This window comes from Maniola jurtina, chromosome 22 (assembly GCF_905333055.1).
Source record: "Maniola jurtina chromosome 22, ilManJurt1.1, whole genome shotgun sequence".
Lineage (NCBI taxonomy): Eukaryota > Metazoa > Arthropoda > Insecta > Lepidoptera > Nymphalidae > Maniola > Maniola jurtina.
Genome location: NC_060050.1, coordinates 12,084,700 through 12,097,997, shown reverse-complemented (window position 1 = coordinate 12,097,997; position 13,298 = coordinate 12,084,700). Strand labels below are relative to the sequence as shown.

General features: G+C 44.2%; 1 protein-coding gene across 2 annotated transcripts; it reads left to right on the top strand.

The window, feature by feature from the left end:
* Positions 1–1,400: 1,400 nt before the first annotated feature.
* LOC123876607 (FHF complex subunit HOOK interacting protein 2A-like) lies at positions 1,401–13,030 on the top strand. 2 transcript variants are annotated; one of them, XM_045922881.1, is made up of 13 exons: positions 1,401–1,683; positions 2,068–2,208; positions 2,932–3,153; positions 3,522–3,908; positions 3,990–4,180; positions 4,257–4,362; positions 5,341–5,530; positions 5,833–5,954; positions 6,778–6,941; positions 7,517–7,621; positions 9,957–10,047; positions 10,543–11,378; positions 11,797–13,030. In XM_045922881.1, the coding sequence occupies exons 1-13, from the start codon at positions 1,639–1,641 to the stop codon at positions 11,909–11,911; spliced, it is 2,715 nt and encodes a 904-aa protein (XP_045778837.1). In that variant the 5' UTR covers positions 1,401–1,638; the 3' UTR covers positions 11,912–13,030. The 2 variants fall into 2 exon arrangements, with proteins under 2 accessions (XP_045778837.1, XP_045778838.1); XM_045922882.1 differs by lacking the exon at positions 7,517–7,621.
* Positions 13,031–13,298: the final 268 nt, after the last annotated feature.

Genomic DNA, 13,298 nt, shown 5'->3' with positions numbered 1-13,298 from the left:
CTACAGGAATAATAAGCATAGCTCTTTTTGGTAGTTTTTTCAGGAGAAAGAAAAAGAGTAACGTTTAAGAAGAACAAAAAAAGGCTTGGATACCGAAGAAGAGACAAAAAATGACCAAAGCTGGACCGGAAGGAGCACATCGAAAATATAGAGAAAGATACAAAAAAAAAAACCTATTAAAAAGCTGGGAAAATAAAATCAATTAAAGACTATACACCAAGAGCACAAAAAACAATAAGAAACAGTTGGCCAGAGCGTGTATAAGGATTGGAAAGAAGATAATTCTCCTTCAAGTCCAGTTTCACAAATATCTACAGTATTTTCTAGATTTTCCTTAGATCAAAGTCTTGCAGACAAAAATAGATGAACACTGAAATTAGAAAATTTGCTTCTTAAGCTAAGAAAATTAAGCTAGCAGAGTTTGAGAAACAGCTCGGATTTGCTCCCATTACAAAATTAGGCTTATTTACTTTACTCCCAAAAAAAAAACTGAAGACTGACCTGATTTAACGAAACCAACCCATTCACAGCTGGTATCTGCAGAACCAATCATAATATAGGAATATACAGGAACCCAATAGCGACAACGTCACGTCCAGGGTTGAAATTTTTTACAGATCAATCTTTGAATGTGAGGGTACTTCTGATATTTTTCAAACTGGAAAATGCAAACCAAAAAATAAAATATAATTAGTATGATACGTTCGAAATGTCATAAAACATGTTTTAAAAACTTTTTTTGCTTCGCCAGACGAAGAAAATGATATTTTGTAATGATTCTATTTTCAGGATCTTATTCTACAGGAATTTTATGTTTAAGTACGTCATTTCTGTAGAACATGTTTGTTGATTTTTTTAATAGTTTTTAACTAAATTTCACTTCCTGAAATTGACATATTAAGACTGTTGACACCAAAAACAATTAAGCCTGGTTATTTTTTTTTGCATTCTTACATAAATTTGTAATTTTAAGAAAATTCCTGTCACTCATGGCGAAATTTACGTCACTCCTGTCGATATGAAAAAACCAAAATATGCGATTATTTCAAAATATTATTGTTATTGATCTCTGTTTCAATTTTTTAGATGATTATTACATTAAAACTTATCATAATAACCCAACAGAAAGTTAATATTGTTAAATAAAATTTTATTTTTTTATTTTTATCACTCGGTAGAATTACCCATTTGTAACAAGTTAGTTAAACTATACAAGTATGGACCCCGTCTGTGCCGGCGCTCGCCGACACACGCACGGCACCCCCTTAGAGCGCTTTCCAGTCAGTTTTAACAAAAAAACCCTCCAAAAAGGCAGAGCACGCCCGCCAGCTAACACCAACACAGACGAAGTCCCAACAAATTATTCCAAAAAAAAAAGTACTAGTATAAATGTCACATAGAGATAGTACCTATGTCATCTTGTCATACCTACGTCAAGAAAATGGAAATTATTGGAAAATTGACTTTAAGTTTGACACTTTGCAAATAAATATCTCAAAAACTCGTTGTTTTACAATTTTGTGCGATGTAATATTTTAAAAATGCTATAGAAATAATACGAGTAAGATCTTTCTGAGAGCCTCAAATCGTAGCCAGGTTGTAATTTAATGACATGGTGGTAAACAGAGCGTGTCAACAATGCTAAGTCGATTTTCCGACGTTCTGCAGAGTGCCGCAGACGTTGTAAGTATAATTAATTAATTACAATTGGCACAGATTAATACACATATTCATCACAATGAACATTCATTGGTAATAGGTAATGCATTTCATTTATTAGAGGTACCAAATATAGAACACTACATAGCTCGTCTGATAACCTCTTATGGTTTTTCTTTATATTCTTTTTGAAAATCAAAAGTAGAATAGCAGTTTATGTCTTTGATATAATACCTAGTCCTAATTGTGCATTAGGTTCTCTATCTCTAAAGCTATCTATTTAATCCCTTCAACTTTCAGTTTTGTGTTCACACAATTGTTGAATGTCTGTAGTGGGATTTCCATACCTCATAGTTTTGATGACCTTCACCCCAAGTGTCAGTACTAGTGTGCTTGTGCATGTGTCAGCTGGCGCCGCCGGCGTCCCGGCTGGAGGACCTGGAGTACCACTGGAAGATGGTGGTGAACTTCTACCAGGCCTACGACGAGAGCAGCAAGCTGCACATAGAGGACACGCGCGTGCCGCACCATCTGCACCAGATGCTACAGGTCTACTATATGTTTATGTATATTCTCTTTATCTGCAAATGAACCAATCAACCACTTCCCTGGCGCAGTGGTCTTGGCAGGTGCCAAGTTCCATTCCCGGCAGGGGCTATATACAAATTTATTATTTCTAAATGGCTTCAGTGGTGGCTAGTTCCTTCCCCACTGGCAAAGCTGTGCTGCTAAGTGGTGTATTATTCCAGTATGATGCTGTGTGGAAACTGATAAGGTTTAGTAAAACTACCATACCCGATTATATGTGAAGGTGCTGGGTTCCATTACCAGTTAGGTCCGTTTAGAATTTAACCAAATTCACATGCCATACGTCTTCGCGAAGCATGTCTAGGTCGGTGATTCCAAAGTTGCGGCACCAGGGTCACTCCTATCTTTCCCCTGGCTGAAATGATCCAGAACCCCCAACTTTTTATTAACCCCCGCGATTGGGGCTCTACTGTGAAGCAGTGGCCAAATGGGGCCATCGTTAGAATCCTTATGATCCCGAGTGAAGCTAGCAGTCTTGTTTTTATTTATTTTAATTTATTTCAAATAATATGATGACTCATTTGTAGTTCTTTTAGTAAGATGTCAATTAGCTCAAACCCAGTGGCTTTACGTGCCCTCCGAGGCACTGGCGCTTCCGGGCTGCTGTCCGCACTTGAGCTGACGATCAGCAGGTGCATACGCTCTGCACTAGAAGCAGTGTGTGACGTGTGCTGTGTGTGTCAGCTGATAGTGGAGGAGCAGACGGAGCAGGCGGACGGCTGCGTGGGTCCGTGCCTGGAGGCGGTGGTGCGGCGCCGCGTGGCGCTGCTGGACGCGCTGGCCGCGCTGGCCCGGGCCGACCGGCCGGCGGGGGCGCGCTCCGCCGCGCTCGCGCTCGCCGCCGCGCTGCTGCGCCGCACCAAGCAGCCCTGCCTGCACAGCGCGCACGTGTACAGGCCGCTGCAGGTCAGTGTCGCTCACACCTTAGACTCAATGTAAACCCTGGCCTAGTTTGCTCCTCACGCGTCGTCGGCATCGACAGCCGCGGCCCGTCGCCTCAGCGCCGCAGTAAGTGTTCCGAGCTGCCAGCTCCGAGCTGACTGTCTGACGTTAGTAGTCAGTACCGACGATCAACGTCATGTGAAAGCTACTTATCAAAGTAAAATTAAATCAAAATTATTCAATATTACTTTGAGAGGCTAATTTTTCAAATATCAATTGCGAGCAAATTATGAGCAATTTATGTTACCGACATTTGTGAGCGTAGAAGGTTTATATCAAACTGTTCATGTTAGCATTCATCAGGACCTAAAATGGAATAATATGCGCTGCAGCGGATGCTGGTGCAATGCAACGAGAGTCCCGCGTCCCCCACTGAGAAGGAAGAAGTGGAGCTGCTGCTGACGCTGTGCGGGCTGGTGCGCAAGGAGCCCGGCCTCGCCAACCTGTTCACGACGCCCTACGCGGACGAGCGCGCCGGCCTGTCGAGCGTGCCCGAGGACATCCAGCGCCTCTTCCCCGTCCGCGGCAAGGCGCGCGCGCCCAAGAGGAACCCGCTGTTCGACGTGGAGCCGCCGCGCGCGCGCGTGGCGCTCGTGCGCCTCGGCCGCGACGACGAGGACGAGGACGAGGCGGGCTCGGGCCGCAGCCACAAGACCGTGTACGACGACAACGACAAGTTCCTGCTCATCGACCTGCTGCTCACCTACCTGAACAGTGCCGTGAGCTCTCTTTGTTACTAACTAACCCACACTGGTCTCGTTGGGATGCACTTGAAGCTGCAACAGTCTGTGTGCGCACAGGACAACCAGGTGGTGCTGCGCGCGTGCGAGGGCATCATGATCGTGTGCTCGCTGCCCGAGGACGACATCGCCAACCTGGTGACCAGCAGCCCGGCCTGCGAGCGCGTGGTGGAGCAGCTGCTGCGCAAGTACCGCGCCGTGCCGCCCGACCTCGACCCCGGCGACGTGGACCAGCTCAACATCACCTGGGCGTGAGATATTCCACACACAAGCTACCCCCTCCGAGCACACTCGGCCCGCTGAACTGAAGTATCGTGTGGTGTGCAGGTACGTGTCCCCGGAGTTCTGCGAGCAGAGCGCGGCGCGGTTCCCGGGCCGGCGGCAGCTCACCGCCTTCTTCTCGTGGCTCGACTACTGCGACACGCTCATGAAGGTGATCACTTGCATGTTTCCATCTTCAATATCGAAACTAGGATATTGTCTCTCGCATATTAACTTATAAATTAAAATTAAAAAGAATGCATCTTTCCTTTATTGTGATTTCTCATTGTATGCAAAAGTGTCGTATCAAAACATCCGTAAACAATACAAAAATGTGCTCGCCTATCAGTGCAGTGACGTACGTTAACCACGTCAACGCTTACTAGTCTATACTTCTATACTAATATTATAAAGAGGAAACCTTTGTATTTTTGTATGTTTGTATTGAATAGACTCAAAAACTACTGGACCGATTTCAAAATTTCTTTTACCATTACTTAGAGGGATTCTTCTGAATCCGTATAGGCTATATTTTATCCCGGAAAATAGAAAAAATAAATGTCCACCCGTGCGAAGCCGGGGCGGGTCGCTAGTGTACTAGTAAAGGTAAGGCATAGTCGTAAAGTAGTCGTCAACGTTTACGACCGGCGTGAATATAGCACGCTTGATGCTCAGAAAGCAAACAGGTGTCAGTGAGAGTGAGTAGTAGTGCAGCAGAACTGTGTTGTCTGCGTGACCTACTATTTTTGTATTTGGAAGTTTAATTCACAAATTGTTTATATAAATCAAATACAACGTTGGGCCGAGCACACTCAAGCTATTCAGCTAAACAGAAAACCAATCTTAACAACCTGCGTTCGCTGTGTTAGATAGTCCTTGAAGATACTTCACGTATTTCCCCTCATGCTAATGGCTTCCAACCTGTCCACAAGAATAGCAACAGAGACTGTACCAAAAGCCTCAATGGGATCAACGAACGTGCATACAACTTTGTTCTCAACTTGTATATCATTAACAGTTTGAGCAGTCAGTAGGCTGGTGGCGTCTTCAGTGGACAGTATGTTAGGAAGATGAATGATGTTTGTCGATCGGCACGCGTCACAGCGGGTCGCCTCGACTGTGCCGCGTGCCGACGTGTCCGCGTGTGCAGGAGTGCCACCCCATCATCGCGGCGCACCTGGCGCGCGTGTTCCGCTCGCACTTCCTGGAGGCGGCGGCGGAGGCGCTGGGCGGCGCGGAGCGGGGCGGCGCGGAGCGGGGCTCGCCGCGCGCCGCGCTGCTGGCCACGGCGCTGCTGGCCAAGTGCCTGCGCGTCGTGGACTCGCCCGACCTCATCAACGGTGAGTCCGACATGACGTGCGGCTGTCCGTCTCGCACCATGTCTCAGTAATGGCTTTTCTAATAAATATACGTATAACAGGAATTGTGCCTGATGACTGATCTCATACACACAGCTCGAACTACTGGACTTGTCTGTGCTTCACATAGCTATTATGACTTAGACCTCAGCTAAGAATTTTTTTTTTAAATTCAACCCCTGAGGGAGCAAATAGGGTTTAGAAATTTATGTGGTCCACGCGGACAAAGTTTCTGGTATAAAAAAATCGATTTAAATTCGTGTCAGTATGGTGTTACTGTTCAGAGTTCTCCAACTGGCTGGTGGGCGAGGGCCACCTGGCGGAGTGGCCGCTGCTGCTGGCGCTCATAGACAACTGCCTCACGGACGACCACGACCTCACGCTGGAGACGCTGCGCTTCTTCGAGGTAAGCGTTGAAATTGCCTTCGCTTAATATGATGATTCATATTCACATGACAAATATCCGGTGTTCGCGCACCTTCAGTTCACGCGGGACATATGGATCCAAGGTCTAATGTTACCCCACCATCTAACAGTTGCAGACCTAAGCACGGTAAGTCGTTACGAAGGGAAAGGAACGACAAAAGTCGAAGGCCGAATTCCCACCATTTTATAACACGTATGAATTTCGAAAATGAAATTACGTTTTGAAGATATGCGTTTTAAAATATTACTGTAATTCTTATCTTTTGGTTGAGTTCCGGGAGTATTAGTCCCCTATAGTGCGGAAAACCTCTGAAATAATAGTTATTTGTGTCGTTCACACATTGCCCTTCACTCGTTTGTGGTGGTCCGAACGCCGTCCGAGTTGGTCTAATCTCACAATTCACCCTTGCTCTACACCCTCAAATGACTTACGAGGCCGGATCAGATGGCATTCTGGTCAGCAGTTCACGAGGTACGTCTTAAAAGTAATTATAAGTTACCGATAGCAAAGTGGCAGTACCAGGGTCACTCCAATTTTTCCACCGATCGAAATGATCCAGAACTCCCAAGTCGAGGATCCAGAAACCCTAAATCGCAAACCAGAAACCCCAAATCGACCGACAACTGGTTTCGCTCATATGTGCCCCGAGATTGGGGGTGTATCGTATAGTGAAGCAGTGGGCTAAACATCTGGGCAATTCTCTGCTCCAGAAATTGAATACAAGTCTATCAGTCTATTTACGACATATTATTTTGTTTGTACATATTTGTATGTGGAGTACACGGTAGGCGATTGTCTGCAGGTGATCATAGAGAAGGGCACGGAGCACAGCATGGACCGGCTGGTGCTGTCGCGCGTGTGCGCGCGCGCACACTGCGCGCCGCCGGCCGCCTCGCCCGCGCCGCTGCAGGATGAGAGGGACAGGCTCAACGACCTCTCCTTCGCGAGGGAGCGGGAGAGGAACAGGTACGTACAATTGCAGATAATGTTGAGTTTCCATCGGAACTTAATAACAATGATTTGTTTGGTTCTAAACAAATCGAAGTATAATGCTATCCTTTTTACGATGCGGCTAGAAGATTTTTTTTTATAGTGATAAGTAACGTGTATTATTTAAAACCCATAGATATTAAAGTAAATATTAACTTAGTATTTTTTACACCTGTCTTGTCATCGTGATTTGACTAGTGATCTTCGGTTCCCGTCCACAGCTATTCCAGTTTCGCTCTCTCCATCATCTGTAGTGACGAAGAGGAGAAGATAATTAGCTCACAAGCTAATTATCTGTCACTCACACACTATAGTAAGGGACGACCCTCCACCTCCCATGGCCCCACCATTCCTCGGTTGTATGGGCTGAATCGCGGGATAGCTTCCCGGTACTTGCTCTGGGTGTGTTTCCAAGGGACGCATTCTTGACTCCCTACAAGTTGTTCAGTCTTTCTCCCCTTTCTGGGGCAGACATTCACTACACGCAGTATCACTTAGGATCGGTTTATTTATCTTGAGGAGTGATAGCTAAGAGTGCTGTCGGTCGGCAGGGAGGCGCTGCAGCAGCTGCAGCACGAGCAGCACGTGAGCTCGCACGTGAGCGCGCTGCTGGCGCACGAGCCGTGCGCGCCGCTGCTGCACCGCACCATCAACAGGTGAGCGCGCACGCAGGCTACCACACACTCGGCCAGAACTTCCGGGAACTTCATACTGTTTGCAATCTAATAAAATGTACGGAGTCAAGCGGTGATACTTTGTAATTTCCCCAGTTCTCTCACATGATTTATCGATGCGATATAAATTCTTACTTTACTTAGCAATAAATGCTTCATTAATACATACATTTTATTTATTCTGCGCCACAACAGAACATTAGCTGTACAAAAGTAACCGCTTAGCTGACGTGGCTGTTTGCTTCTAGGCGACTAACGCAACTCAAAACACGCGTCGAGCAGCTCGCGGCCGCCGACGCCTCGCGCGCGCACGCGCAGCCCGCCTCGTAGACCTAAGCCCCGCCCACGCGCCTCGCCGTCACCGTGCCGCGACCGTGCCGCGACCGTGCCGGGAGCGTGCTACATCACTACACTCGTGTTTTGACTTAAAAAATTTGAGCTTAAATGGAATTTTAAATTAAAAGACGCGTATTCAGAATTTGCGTGAATCTGGTTAAATAACTTGGCAGCTCCTTGCAATCACAGATAACCTCCGACTCTGATGATGATTAGAGTTTTCACTCGAAGATATACAGGAATTTCTTTATAGGCACGGGTTATAAATTAACAATTTATAACTCGTGCCTATAAAGAAATTAGTGGTGGTAGAAAAGAAATGGTGGTGTTAATGATTCTCTCTCACTTACACGCTGTACCAGTGTATAATGTGTGAGTGAGAAGGAACGATCAGTGTCCCTACTGGCACGAGTTGTACCTGTTGTGCCGGCAAGTTGACGACATGGTCGGCAGTGGGCGGGAACAGTATTATGCTAACTAGAATAAGCTATACTATTAACATTTATTTAAATTAGTTAAAAACGACATATCAGTGGCATATTGTTATATAAACCAAAGTACAAATGATCTCTGACCACTTTGCAGAGGGCCATGGTTATCTTGAAGTGAAACTTGTTTATTCGCGTGGGAAACACGTCACGTACGGATGGAGTAGTGAGCGTGCTGTGAAGTTTCACTTCTTCCGCATATATAACACAGAGATTCGTAATTTTTTTTAATTTTACATATTATTTGCATTTATGTTTTGAAATTCATTATTGATCTTTAGTATATTGTACATAAACATAGTAAGAAAGTGTAAGTATATTACATAATATGTCCTACTTTGTTGTGATAAAGATTGCTCAGTTGCTTGAAGTGTACAAAATTGCCATTTAAATGAAGTGTAAGTAAGTACTTATGGTAAATAAAACAAAACTATAAACATATAGAAAATTTTAAATAATTTCTGTGGGATATCAGCAATCAGCATAAAATAAGTTTATTTACGAAATATCTCATCAATAATTTCAGAAAACTTTGTACCTATTAGTTATGAAATAAATGCACATTATTAAATGAAATAATCTTCAATGCGAACAATGCTATGGTTTATTTATTTATTAATTAACAATACCTTTTGCGAGCAAGTTATTACTACTGTATCAAAAGATAAAATCATCTGCACAGTCAAATACATATGTTGTTGTTAGGGCCGCTGCTTCATCAACGACAAAACCCTTCTCTCGAAGCCCATGAGCGAGATCAGGCTCGATGTGACGTCACAAGCTAGCAAACAAGTTGACAGTTGTTCACACAACGTGAACATACGTTAACTTGTTTACTAGCGTGTGACGTCACACTTGTCATGTGACCAGCGCCATTACAGAAATGTCGTTTTTAAAGACGGTCTTCAAAACTTAAATTTTATCATTGATTTTAATTCTCAATACAGCAGATGTTCTGAAAAATATCAATGTAGTATGCTTATTATGTAATAAAAAATAATTTAAATCGGTTTCCAAAAATTAGTCTTATAGCCTATTGGGAGTTATGGATCCTTTCAACCGAGTGGAAAAATAATTAAAAATAATTATATTACGAAGTACACTCGACCTCGACGCGGCGCGGCGAATAGGTCATCTCTTCTGTCACAAGGCTTGCAGATAAATCACCACTAAGTATTCTCTAGGAAAACTACGTTCACTTCTTCCCTCAACTTCAAGTCAAGATTCAATAAATGTTTAGGTGAGCGCGCCATAGGCACCATCACTCGCCGGCAGCTCCCATCGCAGCCGAGACCTAGTTTATAAATAAAAAAAAACAATGGCCACTAAATTGATATGTTAGTGTAATCTGTGCTGAGATTATTTCGTTGAGCTGTCCTGTGAGCGTCGGTGTCCTGCTTAGTATATTGTAGCTAATAGCTATAAGCATAGTATAAGATGTATGACGTTGAGCATTAAAGCATGGAAGTAAGCTGTAGTTTGATTTGGCGCAGTTTCCTGCTGCTGCTGCCGCGCGCCGTGCTGTCGGAGCCGGGCGGCGCGGACTGCGCGCACTACGTGCACGACGCGCAGCGCCACTACCAGGTAGCACAACCCCCTACGGCTGACACGCGGAAACAAAAGTATTTTGAACAAATCGATTTTACAAAGTGCTTTTGAATCGTCGAGTGAATCTTTCCCTGATTCGAAATGCACTGCAGTTCCGAAAAGAACCAGTCAGAAACTCGGTGGTTGCCCTTTCAACAAATGAATGAATATACAATCTATACTTCACTGTGTGTAGGTATATTATAATACTGCATAATATAGTATATTTTAATAGTTTCCCTTCCTTCCTTCTACACTGCGTTCCATAGTCATATTCAAATAAACAGAAAGAGTCAAAAAAGGCACATCCAAACGTTCAATATATCCTGCCTTAAAAGCCTAAGCCCGAGATCACTCCGTAATAACACCCTGGTACTTAGAACAGCTCACAACTAAGTAAGTATAGTTCCGACATAGAATTTTCTATTTGTTCCCGTCAATATTTATCTAATTTTCGTAACCGACTTGAAAACGTAATAATGACTATTTCAGTTGTGGCTGGATATCACGTCCTCGTACAGCTGGCGAGTCGGCAGCAACGGCGGCGACACCGTGCCCGACAACACGGCGAGCTCCACGCACAGCTACGACAGCCGACCCGAGGCCGACATGCACCTCCACGCGCGACTCGACCCCGACCACGGGGACGCAGATCGTCTTGTCGAGCAGCCCCTCGACGGTCGTAACGAACCAGACACGTCCAATATAATCACTCAACAACCGTTCATTAATAAATCGATCAACCACACATATACCCCAAATAATACTAGGCGACAATCTCTCGACGAGAGACACGACAACCACTACCTGCGTGCGACCAACAGGAGACTATCTCACGTAGATAGACGCGATACAACTATCGACGCTGACTATCAACGTGGCTCGCCCGCCCCGACCAGGACTACCGACGACGACACTTTAGATTCACCTCAAGCTGAATTCAGAAAAAGCGGAAACTGCCGGTTTACTCAAAAACTAGTAATACACAGTAGAGATGACCCCGAAAGTTTCCAAGAGGAATTCGATGAGGGTCCATTTTTACGGATGCTTTTCAAACTGTTATCGACGATGCCCGACCAGCCTTACCAAGTGAACTTGCATCTGACTTCGATCATTTCGAAACTGGCGCTGATCCCCCATCCCGACCTCCACGAGTACCTGCTGGAGCCGTGCCTGCCGACCGCCGCCGCCACGCGCACGCTGTTCAAGACGCTGCGAGCAGTGGCGGGCAGGCTGAGCGCCGACATCCCGCGCATCAAGAACTTCCGCGCTGTGATCGAGAGCACCAGGCTGCAGCTCATGAGCGAAGACCCCGCCTACGACGAAATGTAAGCATTCGTACTATTCTCGAGAGCACGCTTTCTCGCCGCATTTTGACAAGTTGAGTAGTGTATGGCGCAAAACTCGCTGAAGTAGCAGCGGCCGGCAGCGCCCGTGTCAGCGAAGACGCGCGACGTTTTTGAAACTGGAACTCGCCGCTGCTATTTCACTGAGTTTGAGTCTTAACAATAGAAATCAACGTTTGGTTTTGTGCTAATTTTCTCAAGACTAATCAATATGTTCAAACAAACTAAAGACCTACGGAAATGTTTTTGAGTAAAGTACTCCATGTTGTTACTTTTAAAATGTTAAATTTTCTTAAAAAGTTTACGCACGAAGTTGCTTCATTTTCCCTGAAAATAGATGTGTCAAGGATCATAACTTGTACTTGTTATCGGTCTTTATCGATGCTTGGTCGGTGTACAGCGGCGAGCACAACCAGCTGGTGGAGAGCCTCATCGTGCTGGAGGAGTTCTGCAAGGAGCTGGCCGCCATCGCCTTCGTCAAGCACCAGCACCAGTACCTCGCCGCACAGCGGTAGCCGCGCCGTCAGCGTGCCGTCTGTCCGCGCTGACCGTCGGTGCTGGTCGGTGGAGCCAGTCGGCGTTATTCGGCAAGGCTCTACAGTCATGCAATCGTTTTGATGATGAAGATGATGATGACGAAATGATGCAGAAACCCCAATCCGACCTTGCTCCTGCAGGTCGAATTGGGGTTTCTGGATCATTTCGAGTAGCGGGAAATATAGAATTACTTGTACCTGGACCTTTCTAATCCCCGCTGGTCGAAAGGATCCAGAAGCCGCAATTTTACATAAAACCCAATTATATATTTAATTGGGCGCGGCGCGGCGGGAGGTTGCTATAAGTTATTATTTATTTACACGTAAGTAGTTATCATCGCGCTAGTCTGACAATTGTGGCCCATTCCGTTGTACACAATCTCTAAACTAAAATGACTGCTATAAATACATTGATACTTTCACAATACTTTCTGTGGAAAACGATAGGGTTATATTTAGAACAATGCAGTTAGAGTTCGGTACAGCTGAACCGTCCACTCTAGTGCCGATTCAGTTTGACACAAAAACTAAGTTGACAGGATAGAAAAAATAATCTATATGTTATAGGTGTAATCAATAGATAAATATCGATTTAAATCCATGATTTTTGAAAATTAATAGATTTTTGTAATAAAAGATGTCACTTGAACTTGTCAATTTAGTTAATTAGTGTACAACCGAATTACACTAAATATAATATTAATGAATAGTTTGTACACAGCCGAATATATTTAAAACATTAAATAATAAAATTATTATGATCTTGTGAATTGTATGTTCGAGTATTGTTCTTGTTTTAATATTCTATGACTGCACTTAATGGGGTATTAAATAAATTAATTGTTATATTTTTTCATGTAATAAGCTTCCAATGGCATTTTTATGAAGTTATTTATTTAAGTTGTTAGATATTTATTTGAAGGCTTGGCGCACGACGCGCGACAAATCCCCCGTATCGTGCAGATTCTGTCGCGATTTGTGTGTCCAAGCCCTTAGCTGCAGCAAAGTCAACCCGTTTCTAGTCTACGGAGCGATGTTTTTGAAACATTCCTTCTAAAATGTATTTTGTTTAATCCTAAATACAAATATTGTATAGTTAGTAGGGTACTTCTCTGATTTGGCGCAAATCGGAGAAAATAAGAGAATTTTTTAAATTGTGAAAATTGCTGAACTAAACTAAAATATAGGTGAAATTAAAAAGAATGACCAAGTTATATCAAATTGCACCCATGAATTTCAGAGATATATGCATTTGAAATTTTCAGTTACTGAAGGTAATGATTTCTAGTGTGCTGGTAATGATTTTGATGGAGAAGGCGTTGATGTTTATCTGATGGTAATGAAGCAATATTTCATTTTCAAAAAA

Bases quoted from the DNA above. Each gene is read 5' to 3' on its own strand.
- LOC123876607 (XM_045922881.1), top strand. From the start codon at position 1,639: ATGCTAAGTCGATTTTCCGACGTTCTGCAGAGTGCCGCAGACGTT. The intron at 3,909-3,989 runs GTGAGCTCTCTT...GTGTGCGCACAG, and splicing joins TCACCTACCTGAACAGTGCC to GACAACCAGGTGGTGCTGCG. The intron at 5,955-6,777 runs GTAAGCGTTGAA...GATTGTCTGCAG, and splicing joins AGACGCTGCGCTTCTTCGAG to GTGATCATAGAGAAGGGCAC.